The 20151-nt window shown below is 31.7% G+C and overlaps 1 protein-coding gene across 1 annotated transcript in view; it reads left to right on the top strand.

Annotated features, from left to right (window-relative positions):
- The window catches only part of LOC136968488 (FERM, ARHGEF and pleckstrin domain-containing protein 1-like), a 145179-nt gene that overhangs the window by 17945 nt on the left and 107083 nt on the right, over positions 1-20151 (top strand). The window contains exon 2 of the mRNA XM_067262472.1: positions 19233-19396. Coding sequence (XP_067118573.1) covers positions 19233-19396 — 164 coding nt within the window. The remainder of the gene's footprint in view (positions 1-19232; positions 19397-20151) is intronic.

Here is a 20151-nt window from a genome sequence, read left to right as displayed (position 1 = left end):
TATGCTTATATTTATAATTATAATTATTTTTATATATATACATATATATATGTACTCAAATAAACATGTAATTACTCTAATCGTTCCTTTTCTAATAAACTCATCACTACACTCGCAAACGTGCATGGTCGCGAAAAATTTTGTATTAAGTAAAGTTGAGCATAAAAATTTTGTGAATTGTTTCGTCCATATTTATGCGGGAGTGTAAGGAAAAATGTCGCGTCTCGCCCCTGCAAATGTAAACTTCCAACATTACCTGGAAGGTTGCCGGGGAGGAATGTCTGTCAACAAAATTCATCCTCTCACATGTCTTGTCAATTGTCGGTCAATAATAATTGTACAAATTAGATGTTGTTTTGTTAAGGGTAAAGTAATGCAGTTGCCACTTCCGGTAAGACGGAGGCATGGACTGACAGCTTCCCGAGCTGCCAGCTAAAATGTTGCTATTCCGAGCAACATTTTAAAAAGGCAAGGAGCTCTGTGAGGTTGCAGATGAGGTCCGTAAATCGCGAAATTCTTCCATTTAAATTACAACAACAGATTACATAAAAAGGGAAAAAAAAACAAGAAAAAAAAAAACTCTTGACCTAGACATCGCGGCGCAAGATGTAACCAACGAGTGTCAGAACACGTGCCGGGACACGTGCCGGAACACGTGCCAAAACAGTGTTAAAAACGATCTATCTATGTCAAAGAACTCTGACACGAAAGGCCATAAATAAATGGAATTATGACGTAAAGACTCATAAATAGGTGAAATTTTGACTCGAGTGCTCATAAATAGTCGATCTAAGAAAACAACTTCGAAAGGGGGGGGCAGTTTAATAGATAGAAAACCATCGCGCTTGAATCGTAAAAGTTCCTAGATGACAGAAACCGCAATTAACGGGCTAAATTATGAGTCCGAGTCATGTAAATTTGTCAACAGTCTCCGAACACAATGGTCAAAAAGACGCCCGATGGACACTCCGAGTCGGACCTTTCCCATGACCCGGGTCGTCCCACGTTTCGCTTAGAAACAAGGGAAAGACCAATTGGAAAACGGGAAAGGGGATGAAGAGCCAATCGGAAATCGGAATAGCGGGCGAAGAACTATAAAAACCCGGGATCCCGAAGGTCAGAGAGTCTCCTCCGCATCCCGCAAAGAGCTGTGACCTGTGTTGTGTTGTGTCGCCGCCAACGACGTACGACGCCTCCGCACCTCTGCGAGCATCGGTCCAGCGATCTCATTTCGTCCGCCCCGGGGCTTCGACGGAAGGGAAATCTTCGCCACTCCGAAGGACTGTAGAGAAGTGGACTGTCTATTGTGGATGTAAGCATATATGTTCTCCAATAAACGGGTTTTCTTATGTAAAACACTTGTCATCATTTGCCTCCTCCGTCACTCCCACATGCAAACGTCCCTTAGGTTCATCCTGACCCAGGGATTCACTTATCCCCACCTGTCGGCGGCCTTACATATGTGTGATAAATAGACTGTAGACCTGTAATGACAGCATGAAGTATATTACAGCCGGATGGCTGAGTGGTCAAGGTGGCAGCCTACTCCTCTGGGGACCCGGGATTGAATCCAGACAGGTTGAAAAATCCCCAGGAATTTTTCGGGGGTGGTCCGTCTGGTTATGTCGGACCCTGTTCTTCACCACCTGGCCATCTCATTGTGGTCCTGGCCAAACCCATAATGGGCTTGCTAAAAGAGGCTCTCTTAGTGCCCACAGAGCAGAAAAAGTTAAAAAAAAAAAGCATTAAGTATACATGGTTCACAGAAAGTATTGCAAAAAATGTAAAGAATCCTTCGCTCACTCGAATAGGACAAGCTAGGTTTTTGAAGAAGTGAAAGATGAATAAAAACCTCGTCTTTTATGCGAGAAAATACGGTATTTTTTCATTCTTAAAAAATGTTTTTTTATTACATTGTTAATATAGTTTTTATTAAATAATTATTAAAGCAATAAGATTTTTATTTTATTACATAGATTTAAGATCACCCCTCCTAAGATTAACTTCTGGATCCTTATGCCTATATGTGAATTTATTGTAAAGTAAATTTATAATGTAAATTAACAGTCATATTTTAATAGTATGAACTGACAATAGATAATGATTATGTGCTATTTTTCAACATATCATTTTGATGATTGAAATGTTTATGACAGTGTGTTATAAGTTTGTCCATCATTGATGTAAGACTGTAAGGTTAGACTTAGTAAAAATGTTTGTGACTTAATCTTGACCAGCTAACCTAACTACTAAAGTTTTTATTCATGTGTAGATTTATAAAAACCTGTGAATGAAATTTTTAAGTCTGTGAGGTAAAGTGGACCAAGATACAATGTTGTGATGTACTGTACCTGGACCAGGTATATTTGTACCTTGAATCATTTTATGGCACTTAAGGAATGGACACAAGTCACTAATTTTTTACTCTTATTTTGAAATCTAAAAAACTTTCAATAGCACAAAAATTACAACCTAAACATATATGAAAATGTATGTTTAATTAAGGCTACATTGGCAACAGAAATTTTTAACAGTATAAGCTCAAAAGTCTACCTCAAAAGGTATCTGAAATAATAGACATTTAGATTAACTACTGTTAATAGATGGAAGACAATATCTGTAGTATTACTAAGGATAGTATCATTTTTAGTGGTCTATATATCTTTTGTGGTCTTTTACTGGGATGAATTTGTTAGCTCCTTCAAAGTGTTTGTAGTCCTAACCTCAACTTCATCTCCATCTAAGTCATTTGTAACTTGTGCAACAAAATAAGAAGTACAGCTTGAACTTCTTTAATCTAGCAAACTTGGAATCTGGCCATTGTCAGACTATAGAAAATGTCAATTGCAGAACTTGATCTTTAAAAGATCCATAAGGAAATCACTTATATGACTATATGCTTATTCTATACACATATTTTAGTATTATTAAAGATTGAACCAAGCTTCAGAAAACAAAAAACTATTAATGGATGTTTTGTTTTAACCAAATTAGCTGGAAAGAAAACATTTGAAATTCTTGGCATTCCATAATTGGAATGATAAGAACCTGAAGCAGATTCTGGATAAAGAATTGAAAACGTTAGTTCAATTACTACATTTGAACAGTAGCAGAATTCCAAAGGCTTAGAGTGATATGTCATGGACATATCACTCTAAGCCTTTGGAATTCTGCTACTGTCCCAATGGCCATTGTCCAGCTGATATGTTCATGACATTATCACTGGAGCCTTGATAAAAAAAATGTTTTCAGCTTTCCCTTTAGAAAAATTTTCAGTAGGCATCTTTCTCTTCTTCCTCTTTGTATCTGTCACCACTCTTGTCTGTACTTGTCACAATCCTTTTTTTCTTCTTTTGCCTATGTCTTTTTTTTTGTGGTAGTGCTTTGGAAAGAGCCTGATCATTTCTGGAGTAATTGATGATGAGGAACTCTGTGAATGGTTTGGATTTTTCTGTATCATCATTGTTAGACTTTTTAGTAACATTGGGAATCTCAGGAACATGTTCAAGGCAAGGAGGTTAGTGATGTGGAAAGACAAAAATTTGTGATTTTCAAAAGCATTCTTATTTATCTACAGGATATGTCAACAACTTTAAACATTTTCTTGGTTTTCTTTTGAAAATCATTCACAAAAGAAAATCCAATGTTCTCTCAACCAAGTCAGCAATATCATAATTGTTACAGGTTTACTAGACTTATCGTTTTTGGTCTATATAGTAAGATTACCATGTTATAATTTATCCATGAGTGAATGAATGATTGATGCCCTCCACTTACTTGTGGCTAAATTGTAGAATGATTTATATAGACCAAAACCAGTACAATCTAAAGACTGAAACTTGTGTGATGTGTGAGAAGGCAGCATAAGCATGATTATACCATTTAGTTTAGAAGGTTGATAGTTGCAACTAAAATATGTGATTCATGGTTATGGTAAAGTTAGTAATATGGGATCATCAGGAGGTGGCTTGTATGGTTTATGAAATGTTTGAGATAATCTGCAAACAATTGTTAATTAGACTAACTAGATTGATTTGCATTTACTGAGCTTACATAAGTATAATACTTTGCTGCTGCACTTAGGAGAACTCTACATACATTGGAGCATTTGGGACATGTACCACTGTTTTTTTATCTACCCTTTTCCTAATCTCCAAGGGGAGCCCCAAATTTCATTATCAACAAACAACAGAAAATTCATGACTTACCTATTTTGCAAATATAAAAGAAACTAATGAACTATATTTGTCCAATGTCCCATTCATCTTTGTATGTTGATCAAAACCTTATTCCTTGTTTTCAAGGGCAAGTTACATCATAAGACAATTGTCATCATTATTTCATTTTATCATTAACTTCAAATCTTCATTTTTATGTTAGATTATTTATTTGCTGATATGTTGTCATTTAGCAAATTTTTAATTTAAACAAATGTTACTTTGTTTAAATTAAAAATTTGCTTAAAAAATGAGAAAGGTATTTTGTAATATTAATATTATAAAAAAGTTCTAGTTTACAGCACAGAATTATATTGTATTTATTTATGTTTTTATAATGTGAATGCTTTTTGATATTAGTGTGTTACCAAAGCAGTGATAATATGATATAGTTTAAAATCTCTTACAGAACCTTCTTAAATAAATCTTTAGTACGTTATCACCTTTAGATCCATATGAAAGATTGAGAATTAACATTTTCAATCTTTCATCTGGATTTTCATCTGATGCATTTATAACATTTAAATAAAATTTGAAGCAGTATGTATTCGTTTAGATTGCTTGGAATATTTTGTACTACACTTTATGATGATGTTGTCATGCAACAAATTTAAACTTGGAGACACACATTTAATAAACAGAACATTTAAAAAACAAATATTTACAAAATGCAATGCTTGCAATGATTTGATGTTTGATTTACAAAATGCAGAATTTGCAACAATGTTCGAAATGTTTCAATTTTAGAACAGTTGACCTAATGAAGATTGAGACGAATGATTGAAAATGTTAGTCATTCTAAAGGTGATAATGTATTGGAGATTTATTTAAGAAGGTTCTGTAAGAGGTTTTGAACTGTACTTCCCCTCCAGTCTGAGCAATTTTGATTAGTGATAATGAGCAATGTTTACTTGTTTTTCGTTTATTTAAGATTTACAAAAAGTTTTAAAGATTTTACTTCCGAGGTGGGTCAGAATCAAGGAATATTTATTTATTCTGGTTTGATAACTCCAATAAAGCAATAATAATTAATTTAGCATAAACAATTTAAAAAAAACACTGATACCTTTAAACATATAGCCTACATAGTTTCTTTTTAAATTGTAAAATATTTCTCTTATTTTTAGTTGTGCTTACATAACCTCTACAAATATCTCAGCACTTTAGAAGTTTGTTTATATATTTATATATACATATAATTTAAATTATTTAATTAAAATTCTAATTATTAAATTTAGCAAGAGATGGCGCCTAACGCCTAACTCTAGTACCAAATTAACTTAAATTATTAATATTACTATAGCCATTTGCTAGCCCGATAATTCGGCAGTTGTGGGTCTTTATATTTATATATACACCATAGAACTCTGATTATTTTAGATAATATGGACTGATTACCATATTTACTTGCATATAAGATGACCTCGCATATAGGACGAGGTGTGACTTTAAAGATCAAAATAAAAAAAATTATATTTATTAATACAATTCTAATTTTACTTCATTTAATCACAAGTAAAATATCAAAAAAATGTAAATGCATACAATGTCTTGCAAAAATTACTGGCATTTTAAACTTTAAGGAAAAATGTCGTAAAATCGACAACATAATTTGTTCATGTAAAGCTGGACAATCGGGAACCTTTTTTACTAATTCTTAACAGTTGAATCTACTCTCCGTAGATTACACTTAAGAGTTTCTTCAAATTCTGATTTCCGAATAATCACCTGTTTCCACGTGGGAATGGATTGAAACTTATATCAAGCTCTTGTATGATTTTGGAATTTCAATCTGGAATTCAATTCAAAGGCTTTGCTTTTTCTATTGCTATTTGGCTTTACTCCTGGCATTACTGTATACAAGAACGATTCAAATAACCCGGATAAAATACATATGTTTTTAAATACAACAGGGTAAGCATCCAGTAAAAAATGTGAATACAGTAATACCTTGGTTTTCGTTGACTTAAGTTATCATCGGTTTCGGTTTTCATCAATGTTTTTTGCGAAAAATTTGTCTCTGTTTTCATTGATTACCTTGGATTTTGTTGGCATGCTCAAGTGATCTCGCTGCTAATTTTGCGAAAACAAAGGGCGACCCATGCGTTTTCACATGCAGTGTGGCGTTATTTCTTGTTGTGTGAGCATTACCCCATGATGGCCCACCATTGGCCAACGTTTCCATTCCCTGAACACCGGGAGTTCGGTCATGGGTTCACGCTTTGCCAGGATGGGCTGGCCAAGTGAAGTTTTCCAGATTTTCTCCACGTCTGTAATGCCCGAATAAGGGCTAGTTACCCTTAAACGGACCTTCCAGAAGGCATTATTCCCCTCGATACGACCATCATAAATGCATACAACTACTATTACATGGCAATTATGTCACACTTTACCACAGGGCGATATAGGCTAGAAGCTCATGTCCAACTAGCTTCTGCAAGACGACATTATCCTGCGTGTCTAGCCGAACAATTCCATTGCTTTCATCTTAATGCTAATTATCTTATCTTTAATTTTAATGCTTTTATCTTTATGCTAATTAGTCTTTTATGTTAATTTCTTATTGCTTTTAGTATTTAATGCTATATTAATTCTCTATAAAATGTGTTTTTGGTATGTATTCTGGAGTGTCTAGAACGAATTAATTGGATTTACATTGATTCACATGGAAATAATAGCCTCGATTTATGTCGGTTTTGGATTTCACCAATTATTTTCAGATGGATTATCAATGAAAACTGAGGTATCACTGTACATGGTTCACAAAAATTATATGCAAAAACCCAAAGGATCTTTTGTTTGTGCGTATAGGACGTTTTAGGAATTTGAAGCTGTGATAAATGAATATAAACCTTGTCTTATATGTGAGTAAATACAGTATATCCCAGATAACTGAAAACTCAGATGAAATAGATGGCCACAGTCCCTTTTAGAACAAAAATTATGAATATAAAAGATTTACAAAGTATATCACTTTTAAGCCTCTTTTTATACCTTAGTAAACTTAATCATATATAACAGTTTTTTCAACCCATGTTCCATGACATACAAGAGTGTTGCGAGAGTGCTTCAGATATGTTGTGGAAATATTAAATAGCTTTTAAAATTTTGAATATACTCTTTTTAAAAATTAATTTATATTTCATTTTTTATTGCCTGCCAACTGAAGAGAGGAAGAGGTATTCATTGAAATGTGATTATTGCAAAATTTGTGGCATACCCCGTCACAAAAATTGTGTGCGTCTAAGCATCTGCTCTTTGGTCTTCTATAAATGAAGCTTTTTATGCATTGATTCAAATAGTTTCTTTATTTTTATAGTATATTTGTAAAATTGTGAGTTTTTGTCTTGGTAAGTTTAACTTCCATATAATCAAAATTTTTTTAGAATCAATTGTTATATATTTTAAATTCCAAACAGTTTTATTTTAAAAATTATGGTGTGTTGCAGGAATCTTATTAAATTCAAAGTGTGTCACAAATCTTGATTGTGAAACAAACTGCCAAAGCAGAAAACTTGTAATTTCAATGGAAAACTGCTTCTGCCTGTTTTTTCATTTAAAAGGGTGACTGTGAAACAGGAAAAGAAAGGATTTTTAAAAAGTCACGTGTTTGGTACATTTCAGGTTAAACTTACTACAGACACACTTTACTTAAAGAGTACAAGAGCATCTGTTATTTAGTCAGCAAACTTAGCCCTATAAGAAATGGAAGGAAGAGGAAAGTATGAGAGACCAAGTGTGAAATAAAGGAAGATAGGAAAGTGTGAAAGAAGACATGAGAGCCCATGCAGTTGCTTCAGTAATTGTTAGAAGTAAAAGATATTGTACTATACAAAGTTACAAAACAAGGTTACAGTATAAATCAAACATAAATATACAAACAGAGTGCCTTTCTGGCAATGATGAATGTGTTAATTTTCATAGATGAGTACATTGGAGACTGAATGAGTAAAGTGAAAAAAAGCCAAAACAACTTGTAAAAGCAGGATGACAAATGACCAGTGAGCCACTAAAAACCACCATGCTATGCAATCAGTGAGTTGATGTTGCTGCAGCCGTTGTAGTTGTTGTCATTATTGATGTCCCTAATTGCTGTTGCTGTTGATATAGTTGTTGTTGTTGTTACTGATGATGATGCTGCCAATATTGCTTATGTTGTTGCCGCAGCTTGGTACAGTCGATTAGCTGCAGCTGAAAACAGTCCACAGTTCTTGGTGAAAGTCTTGAAGGCGTGGTATGTTTCCTTAGAAGAACAGAAAAAATCTAGTCTGGATGGCCAATTTTGGCCATTTTGAATGGTGAGAAGATATAGCAACTGGCGGGCGGCGGTGTGCTTTGGGCAGTCCAGGAGAGCATGATATATACTGTATTTTACGGACTATAAGACGCACCTGAATTTTGGAGGCAATTTTTCGAAGAAAAAAGTGCGTCTTATAGTCTGTAAAATACGGTATTGCCCACAGATTGGCAGTCGCGGTCACAAGTAGCATTGTCTCTTACTTTGAATCTGCTAGGTAACTTGGTAGGTTGCCGTGGCCAGTGAAGCATTGCGTCATAATATAGCTAATGTTTATATAGGTTAGGTGTTGCCATTTTTAATGGAAGGGAAGAAGTTATAAATGACTCTGCCAGTATTGGAGGTTTCCCAGTCTCTTTGCCAGTTGCCAGATGTTCAGGATTTTGTTATTGATGTATCTATTGATATTCGTGACAGGGATCTTACTGTAGGCATAGTGTAACTCCAGAGAGGCAGCTCTTTTGGCTAGCCTGTCTGCTTTCTCGTTATCCTCAACTCCAGAGTGGCCTGGAATCCAATTAAAGATAAGGGCTCTTTGGTTGTTTAGGTTATTGGCTAGTTGTCTGCAGACATACTCGGTGCATTAACAACAGAGCTTTTATAAATTATAAGAAAAATACTGTATTCACTTACAGATTTTCTTTGGATAATGAAAAATCTTGGTGTAATTGGGGTTCTGTTCTGTAGTGTTTGTGTATTGTAATTAGTATATTTTTATAAAGATTTAAATACTGTCTTTTTTCCAAAAAATATTTGACTGATCAGAACTGGCTTTTAGAAGTCTTTTTGACTTCTAAAAACAAGTTATTGTTCTTGATTTTCTATTTCATTAAATATGAATTTATCTTCCTTGCTAAGATATTCTGAGGAAAAACAAACTTTGGTTTTTTATCTTTATCAATTACTACTGGCTTGGAAAATTTTATTGCGTGAATCTTATTAGTAATTCTGTTCCTATACCTATTCTTTCAAATTTTCATGATTAAATTTTTTATTTGATTTTAAAATGTATCTTACCTCAGATAACAATTTTATGTACATAACTATAAGCTATATTTCACATAACTGTGTAAAATTGTTAAGAATAAATTAATTTTTTAATGGAGTTGTTTCAGAATTGAGTGTTTTATTTTAGTGTATATAATAAATTACTATTGATGACAGACAATATAATTTATAAAAACAGTATTATGACAAGAAAGATCTAAACATCTTTAACTTTTTTAATATAAACAGAAAATATTTGCTACAATTAAATTGATTAGTTTTGAACATTATTTTCGTGTTTTGTATCATTAGCAGTTGTAACATTTGTTTTTCTTTAATTTGTGTTTGACTAATTAGTTGATTTATAATTAATTTATATTTTTTAAATTTGTAGGTGATCGGGAGGTTCACAGAATATTTCGATTATTTTTATTGATTATTGTTTCGAACTTTGACATTTAACTAAATTATTTCAGAGTGATATTGTCTTATTGACAATTGATTTAATCTTGTTCGTATTTATACTATTTGTTTATTGATTTTTCTGTTTTTTTTTTTTTTTTTTGACAATATTAATGTAATAGTAATTTTATATTTTAATATCTCTTTTAAAAATTCAATAGTTAATATAAGTTTTATTTATGAGTATTAATTAAAAATAGAAATCATTTTAGATAATTGACATTTGTTTTGTTAATTAATATAATTTTTTTTTTTTTTTGAATTATTTAATGAAATATAAATTCTAGATAACAAACTGAAATGAATTGTTATGATATATCTATAGCATGAATATTAGATCCAGTAACATATAAAATTAATTAATTAATTAATAATAATGCAATTTTATTAGAGATTTCAATATTTTAATTATTTCTAATATTTACATCACTTGTCTTATTCAGTCATTTTTCTTTTTATAAGTAAATATCCAGCTTAGTTTATGCATAAATAATAATTTTTACTGATTAGACTATAGGTGGTCAAATATGAATGTTTAAGATTTTTTAAAATTTGATTTTGTTTTTAATACATTATTAACTTGTTATATTTAACTAAAGGTCAAAGAAAAGAAAATACATTAACTATATGTTTTATTTAAAAAAAATTAGAAAATAAACATTATTAAATGTTTTTTTTTTCTAATTAGTAGGCATATTCTGTATTAAAATGGAAAAAAATACAGGCATCATATCCAGTTTTGAGATTCAGCATCAAAAATTTTAAAAAATGTGTTTGAAGTAAAATATTTACTTGTTTTTTATATATGATGCTATTGAAAAAAATTATTGAACTATGATGATAATTTTTTTAAATGCAATATATTAAGTCACACCTCAAAATAATTCAATGGGAGTAAAAAACTTTTTGGTGTTAAAAGAGATAAAACAAAGACAGTATTAAGTTTAGAAACATAATTACAGGAACTTTTTATGATAATACATAACTATTTCCTTCAGATTAAAATAGGGATAGGAATGTTTTTTTTAAACTTAATATTATTTTTATTTAATCTCCTTTAATGCCAAAAAAGGCAGTATTTAAATTACATTGATAGTTATTTTATATAAGATAACAAAATAACGTACTTATATGCTAAGAAATGCTTACTGGACCTGAGTAACAAAATTAAATAAGAAAGGATTGTCCTTAGTTACATACCATTTTTAAACCAAGTTACTAAGAAAGTGGCCAGAAAAAGGAGTATCCGCATAGTTTATAGACGTAATCCTGTGGTTTTACAGGCTTTTTGAGAAATGATAAGGAAAGATATAGATACGACACCCTCACAGGAGTTTACTCGATACCGTTGAAAGATAATAGATTCAACTCCGACCTAGTTTACGTAGGGGCTACCATGAGGAATTTGAAAAAAAGGATCGAGGAACATAAATACACAGTCAATAAAAACATGGATAGTACGGTACTAGCTGCATTCGCCAAGGAGCAGGATGTTATGGTTTATTGGGACAAGGCGGAGATTATTAAACATACAAGGTCAGCACAAGCGGTGAAATACATAGAAAAATTGGAAATATACAAAGCGCATCTCAACAAACAGTGCATTAATCATAGAGACTCCGACAGTTTATCCATGGCCTGGAAGTCTTTCTATAAAACGGATATGACGTAATTTTACAACTTCGCAGAAGCCACTTTACTTTATTCCTGTCTAATATTGTTTTTTACCTTTGGGTAATTTATATACGTGTGCTGGGATTATTTTGGATGTTTAAATTTTACGTTATTAAGAACGAATTTACGTTTTACCGTTAGATGCACGACCAGTTTTTGAAATATTCGTTCTTTTTAAATTCGAATTTTTTGTTTGTTTCTTTGTAAACATTAACTGAAGAATATCTCTTAAAAGGATCGAAAACATTTTTATAGAATTAAACGTTATGCTGGACACATCAAAGGTGTGAATATATTTAATACTTATATGCATAAAAATGCATAAATTTTCTGTAAAACTCTACTGTAATGAAAAGTTTTTTAATTATATATAATATTTAATTAATACCCAGCTAGATGCTTCTTAATTTCCACAACATCACCTTATATCACTGAGAATTATTTATTAACTTTAACAAATGTTTTCAACCTGTTCTACAAGTCATCTTCAGGCTTATTAAAAAACCATGGAACATTGAAAACTGGTACACTCACTAACATTAGCAATGAATTTAGAAAAAGTTGAAATTTATAGCATCTTTTGGACAAGTGTATAAACTATAAAGATGCCACAGTATTACCCACAGTGTTGAAATACATGGTTGAAAAGAACTTAATGTCCATACAATCAACAACTAATGTTATGAATTTAATTTTTTTTTATCTTATTATATTTTATTATTTTAAATTGTATATACATTACTGTAATTTATTCTTTGGATTCAAATAGCACATTATTCCAAAGAATTTTGTATTTTAAATGTGTTATCAATTGTTCTATTCAAAAAGAACAGTTATCAGTGTTTTATGGCTTTTTAAAAAACCTGAAGATGGCCTGTAGAACAGGTTGAAAACATTTATTAAAGTTAATAAAATAATTTTCAGTGAGGAAGGGTTGTGGAAATTAATTATATAGAAATAATACAATTAGTCTTTTGTCATTAGTCTACTTATAATTTATAGAAGAAATTAAAATTGTATTGATTAACAATTGAAACAGTAAAATATTTTCTTATATCTGTTGCTTGAAGTTATCCTAATGCAGACTTATCTAATTTAGTCTTAAAGAAAATAAATATAAGCAGTAAAATAGAGGAAAAGCAGAAACTTACTGAAATAAAATCAAACAATCAAAGCTTAAAACATTATGATCCAGTATGTAAACTTAAAGATATGAAGTAGAACAAACATTTAACTGTTAATTAGACCTATAAATTCTCATTGTTGTCTGTCCAGCTGTTTTTCCTTAATCTCTAGAACGGAGTTAGATACATGAAAGTCAAGACCAGATATCAAAAGCTTAGGAGTATGAGGCTCCAATTAACTATATACAAACTTCTGATGGAAACTGAAAGCCATGTTGTTTCAATTCAAAACTTTTCCCCTGTAAGGAATTACATAGATGACTGGCACGACTCTATTGCTAATGGAAAAGTATGATGTACAGAGGCAAGATGCTACAGTACTAATTTGAGATGGAGAGCATATATTTTAAATGAAATAAATTAAAAATATGATTAAAAATTGCAGCCTGGCATTGTGATGATGTCACAATAAATAATTACCTGTTTAGATGTAAAAAGTAAAAATTTTTCAAGAAATGAGATACTATAAAATATTGGGACGAGTCACAAGTAACGTTGTTTGTTTTTTTTATATGTTTTAATAGATCTTACATAAAAAAATATTTATTTAATCCAATATAAAGTTTTCTTCATTAGATATGACATTTTTCCATCAATTTACAAAAGTTTTTTTAATGTTTTTCTTATAAAAATCATTAGAAACATTTTACAAATCAAAATCTGTGCACTTCTGGATAACTTCTTTTGAATTGTAACTTTTTCTATTAAAATTGTTTTGACGAAATCAAGAGAGATCTGCCAGAAATGCCTTATGGCCTGTCTGCCTCTGGATGCCTAGTTATGATAAATACTTCAATAATGATGGAAACTGTGTAGAAGCGTAGTTTGGGGTATGGCGAATCTGATAAAAAGGGGAGTTAAAGTGTTTGTTGGAGGTGTTGGTGACTTTCGTTAGAGATTAATAGTGTTGTTTTGGTGAGACTATAGTGATACAGATCATGGTTCAGCTGAAAGATTTGAAAGTTATTAACAGATTAAGTTTGAATTTGATTATGTGTGTGTTAATTATAGCGGGTATTGAGACCAACCGTGGCCTTCTACCCTGCTCTCCTCAGGAGAGAACGTTCAGAAATGCAGAAAAGGGGGCGTGGAAGACCACACAAAGAGAACTTCAAAGATTTGGAGAAGGACAACCTGCTAATGGACTTACTGTTTGAGGAATACAGTCAAATTGTGGAGGCTTTTTCTAAAACTAGACCAGGGACCACAAGGATTTCGAATATTCATGATTATTTGAGTCAGTGAGAGAAGTGGAAGTACAAGAAGCAGAAGATTCTCAATACACTTTAAAAGCAGTTTATGAACTGACCCAAGAGAAGTTTATGCAGTTGAACACTGATTTGCAAGTGATTAAGGCTGATGTCAACTCACTGAAGGAAGAAAATAAAGAACTCAAAGGCGACTTAAAGTTTTTCAAAACATGGAGGAACTTGATTAAATAACTAGTAGTAGTAAACTACTGAAAGGTACTTTAGAATTCCAGATTGATAGTTTGAGAAGTGAGAAAACTAAAAACAATATTATAATTAAGAACTTTCCATTTACAACAACTGACTATTCCGGGGAGATTATCATTTTATTAATACAGAGGTAAGATTGGACAACTGTTCAGTAGATAGTTTGATCAGGTTATCTAAAAGTGATGTAAATCCAATTGTGAAAATTATCTTAAGTTCTGTATCTGAGAGAATTTTTGAAAACGAAACCTAAATTAATACGCAAAGATAAAGGGAAACTAGTTTTTATATCTCATCTGTGTTAAAGATCGAGAGTAAGAAGGAAAAGATTACTTCCTACGATTATCCAGGAAAAGTCTAGAGGTAACAAAATAGTAGTAAGAGATGATTACTATATAAAAGATGAGATATTATTGACTTATGATATCAATCTGGAGGAAGTCATTCAATTAGAGCATTTTTCATGAGTAGTTGGATAGAGGGCGTACGAAGTTTAGCAACAAGTGTGGGAGAGATTAAGAGTAACCCAGAAGTTGAAAACATGAGTACGGGAAAGAAAAACCATGCTTGTAAAGTTAACTTGACTTCCCCATCTGCACTTGAATGAAAAAATTAAGAAGAAGCCAATAGTTTAATTATAAGTTTTTGGAATGTTCAGGGTCTGTATGGAAAAATTTATAAAGATTCTGTAAAACAATATTTAAAATTGCATTCAATTATTGGGTTCACTGAGATGTGGATAATCGACATAAACAAAGTAGGAAAAAATCTTTAGAAGATAAATATTGGGTCTTGCACAGTAATGCCCAAATGAGACAGAGGCTTGGCCGCCCATCTGGAGGCCTATTATTGTCAATTTAAAGGTCTTTTGGTGATTTAGTGCAAACTTATCTCACCTCAAATTATATTTTTGCCCTGGTGGAACTGAATCAGACTCTCCAAGTAATTTGGAGAGGGTCCTGTGTAGTGGTTGCATTGATCTATCTATTCCCATCAGCAGATAACTCAAAGTGCTATGATCAAGTTCAATCAGTCATTGACCAATGGATTAATTATTCAAATTTGTGGATTACAGGAGGAGATTTTAATGCTCGCATACGAGACAAATTGGACACGATTTATAGAGGTATGAGATTCGATATTAATAATAGAAGAGAATCTAAAGACAAACTGGTTAATTCAAGAGAGAAAATCTTACTGGATTTTATACAGTAAAACAATTTTTTCATACTAAATGGCAGGGTAATCGGGAATATTCTGGCCGAATTCACATTTCTAGCCCATTCTGGTAAATCTGTTATAGATTATATTATCTGTTTTGAATATATGTTAAACCTATGTACTAAGGTGTCAGTACTTAATATAGATGAATCTGATCATTAACCAATCCAGTTGAAAATACTGGGAAATACATTTGGTATAAATACTAGGCAGAAAACAATACAAGTTCAAGAAGACTGGAGATTACCTACGAGTAGAAAATATAATAAATTGAAACTTACAGAAGAAATCCTCAACAAAACTGAGGAGATATTACTTCAAGAGAGGGAACATAACTCAATTGATAATTATAAATACCTAATATCTGTTATTGAAGCTTATCAGTTTAAGTGTTGGCCAGGCAATAAGCCGCTGAGAAATCAACAAATTTGGTTCGACGACAAGTGCTGCTATTATAAGTTAAGAAAACAAAGAAGCTTATTACAGTTTAGGAAAACCAGTCTTGAATTAGCTTGGAAGAAGTATTTAGGAAATGAGAGGATGTATATAAATTACGTGAAAGCAAAAAAGAAAAAGTATTTTTCTTTTAGTATTAGTAATAAACTGACAGAGTTAAAAGATACAAAAGCATTTTGGGGGTATTGTAAATAGGTTTTGACGACCCTTCGGAATAACTAATGTTACAAGCCTTGTACCATGTAGTAGTTGGCATCAACATTTTGAGAGTTTCTCAGCCCAAATAATACTATAGGTATTTTTTGGGCTTGTGGAAAAATCTTGTGATGATGTGTTTTGTGTTCAAAATTTACAGCAATGAATTAGAAAACGTAAGGAAAAAACAGCAGCTGGTAGTGACAACATCCCTAACTATATAGTCATAATCGACTACCTAGCTAGACAATTTAATGAATTTTACAAGAAGAGTATAGTCCCAGATGATTGGAATAAAGTGATATTTCATATGTTGTATAAAAAAGGCAATAGAATGGACCCAGGTAATTATTGGCCTATCGCATTATTGTCTACCTTCCATAAACTTTTTACTTCGGTTCTACTAACTAAGTTTAATTCATGGATTGATAACAATAACTATAGGAATATTAATCAGTTTGCATTTATCAAGAATGGAGGTACACAACTGTTGCTTTTCTTACTAATGGCTAGCATCCAAATTCAGCTTCATAGAAAAAGACATAAGGTATTTGCACTGTTCCTGGATGACAAGAAAGCATGTGATGTGGTAAGCATTATAGATTTGAAAAATAAATGCGTCAATATCGGGCCGAGGCCCAAATGGTGAAAATTATAGGCTCGTTATTTGGTCATTATGATGCAATTATTAAGCAAGACAGCAAGAAGTGGTCACCTTTTAAGATAGATCAGGGTTTGCTACAAGGGAACCCTTGGTTCCTTCATCTTTTTAACTTCTACACTTTTGATATAAATTATTGTTTTGATAGGGATGATGACAGGTTCATAATTGATGAATATATTGTACACTTAATCTCCTATGCTGACGATATTGTGATAATTGCTCCTACTGCAGCTGCATTACGTAGAAAAATTCAGGCATTGACGACTTATTTTACAAAGTTAAAACTTAAAATCAGCCCTAGCAAATCATGTATAATGATTTTTAGAAATGGGGCTAGACTCCCCAGAAAGAATGTCTTTTTATATCAATAAGGAAGAGCTACAGGTGGTGAATGAAATAAAGTTCTTGGGGGGTTTTTTTTAACTATCTTTAACTTATTTTATCCTTTGATAAACAAGTTAGTACGTCCATGGTTAAAGCAAACAAGCTAATTAACAATGCAGTGAAGTTGTTTTTGTGAATATTCGAACCCACCGGAACCAAGCCGTTAATAATAATAATTATTTTATTGCTTGGTTCCCACGGAGAAAATATGAATCAGGAGGAACAAGAGTCGAAAAACGTGGGTTGGCGAAACGGAGAAACGTGACTGAGACGATAAAAGGGAGACGAGAGCGGGAAAAGGGGCCGGTTACGTTCTGTCACTTTGACTGTGTGTGTGCGCAATATCGAGGGAATCCGCCCGAAATCCACGGAATACGTTGACCAGGAGGCTCTTCTGTAATTATATCGTTAGCTTAAATAAATTTTTGTTGTTGTTATTATCCGTTGGCTATGTCTTTTATTCGGGTATCGTCACCGCCGCTCTGTCGTTGGACCCATCCACTTCCTCCACTCTCCTAAAAATGCGTAACGCGTAACACTTCAGAACCGCCATCTTGACGTGGGCAGGTCTAACGGACCTGTGAGCCAAAAACAGGAGGAACGAGACTCCGTCCGCCTCCCGGCACCCACATTTTCAATGATTAAACTAGAAAATATTCAAGTTTATTTTAAGCTGTTTAACTCTATTATAGTAAACGCTTTTGGCAAACCAAATTGGAGAGGCATAATTCATCGCAAGTTATGCCTCTCCAATTTGGTATCTCTTTAAATATCAGAAACTGGAAGTAATTCAGAATAGATTTATATGTAAAATATTTTCATTAGAGTTTAATGTACCCGGTAGTGCACTTAGGTTGGAGCTGAGTAGATTTAAATTAAGTACAATGTTTATAAAAAGATATATTAAATTCCTTGGAAGTTGGATAGTGGACAGCTTTCTACCATTCTACTGAAACAATTATATCATAAATCATTGTTGAATGGACTGAATAGAAACTGGGTGAGTCAGTTGGCTAAAGTGTTTAATAGTTATGGGTTTTTCATACGGCTATTTTTGGATGCGCTGGAAATAAGTGAAGAATTAAGTACTCAGTTAATCCTGAATGTTTTGGAAAGTTTGTTTCTCACGATGTTATACACGATGTAAATCGCCAGATTGGTACGGCATAATATTGGAATATCCATACATTAATTACTACATATTGACAAACTTACCATTTAACATCAAAAAATTCTTTATTCAACTTAGACTTAACAAAGATGTTATGTTGATTAATAATAAATTTTGTGTGTACAGGTATACCTCACCTTACGTTGGTAATTGGTTCCAGGACAGGCGACATAAGTTGAATTTACTTGTGTAGTTACGACGTAAGTCGAAACTACGGTGGAAAACTCCAATAATGAGCACTTAAAGACTGCTAAATAAGACAACACAAACACAGATGTTTTCATGTTTTGTTCTCTAGGATTTATGATGATTATATTAACATTTACTGTAAATGTACATATTTTAATATGATTTTATGTGCTTTTAAAGCTTTTCTAGTGATATTACGACTTCAGTATTTGTGGCAGACGGATGTAAAGTCAAATAAAATGACTTAAACTTGATTTTTATTTTTCTACATACTTTTTTGACAAACGACGTATAATCTAGAACGGCGTAACTCGAGGTATACCTGTATTCTAATAATGCAGTGATAATTTGAGTATTAGTGTAGTGTATATTGTAGTGATGATTTTTCGAAATTTCACTTGATTTGTAGTTGTGAAAAGGCTAAAGAATTAAGACAGAGATATGGTCTTCATGTTTTAAGTGGCTATACCTTGAAAAAATTGATGTATAGTTTTTTTCACTCGGCCAACATAGAAACAAGATATTAATTGGAAAATTTTATAACATTCATACAGAAGAGAGAATAAATTTGTTAAGCTTGTTTTAACAGAATCATATGAAATAATTTTATTAAATTTAAAAAATTTTCTGGTTTTAATTTAAGGAAATTTTAAAGAAATACTTATGACTTTCAGAATGTCAGATTGATTCAAAGATGATGACCTCAAATGATATTGATCAAGACATAACCAGTAATGGCAAAACTGCCCATCAAGTTTCTGAGAATCAGAAAATGAGCAAAATGATGTCAGTAGAAATTCATTTTTTGGACGACAGTGTTAATTCTTTCCAAATTCAAGTAAGAATTTTTTAAATTGAATATTTGATTTAAAAACATTTATTTTTAAATTTTCTTTGAATTTTTATATTTGTTAAAAATTTTATTTAGTAGTAATTAATCTTCTAAATTATTTAATAAACATTTGAATTAAACATTCTAAATAATTATTTGAGAGTAAGTTTGGGAATGCTATGCGTAACTCTCTAAATTGGTAAATTGTAGTATGACCAACTTATCTTCATTGGTACACAACCATTAGGATATTATTAACAGATTTTGTGGAAAATTTAGATACATTTGGAATTTATAAGAGTTTTCTGTGTGGTATTTTTCAGGAATGCTAGCAAATAGAGAGTTTCTCCTATCATTTTAGATTATTTAGAGAAGAACTTATTATTTATGAAACAATCTTTTATATTCTGACTTTTTTATGATATGATTCTAAAATTCAGAATTATTTATTTATTTTAAAAGAACTTTCTGTTTTAATAAAACACATTTATTTCCTTTTTTTTAATCATAAATTGCCATAATAATAATATGCTTTTAATTTGCTTTAATATTTTTGCTATTTTAAGATTTTTTTCTTGATTTTTCTAGTTATTTACATGACATAGTGAAAACGTGCCTTTCATTCAATCAAATTTAATTATCATCATTCCTCTTTTTTATGTTTTATTATCTCTGTCAATTTTTCAGAAATATTATGTATTTTTTGTAAAGTTTAACACTTCTGTAGTATAAAAATAGCATCTGAAAAAACACTCAAACAA

This window comes from Centruroides vittatus, unplaced genomic scaffold, assembly GCF_030686945.1.
Source record: "Centruroides vittatus isolate TY-2023 unplaced genomic scaffold, ASM3068694v2 contig_1033, whole genome shotgun sequence".
In the NCBI taxonomy this organism is placed as follows: Eukaryota; Metazoa; Arthropoda; class Arachnida; order Scorpiones; family Buthidae; genus Centruroides; species Centruroides vittatus.
This window is presented reverse-complemented; position numbering and strand designations above follow the sequence as displayed.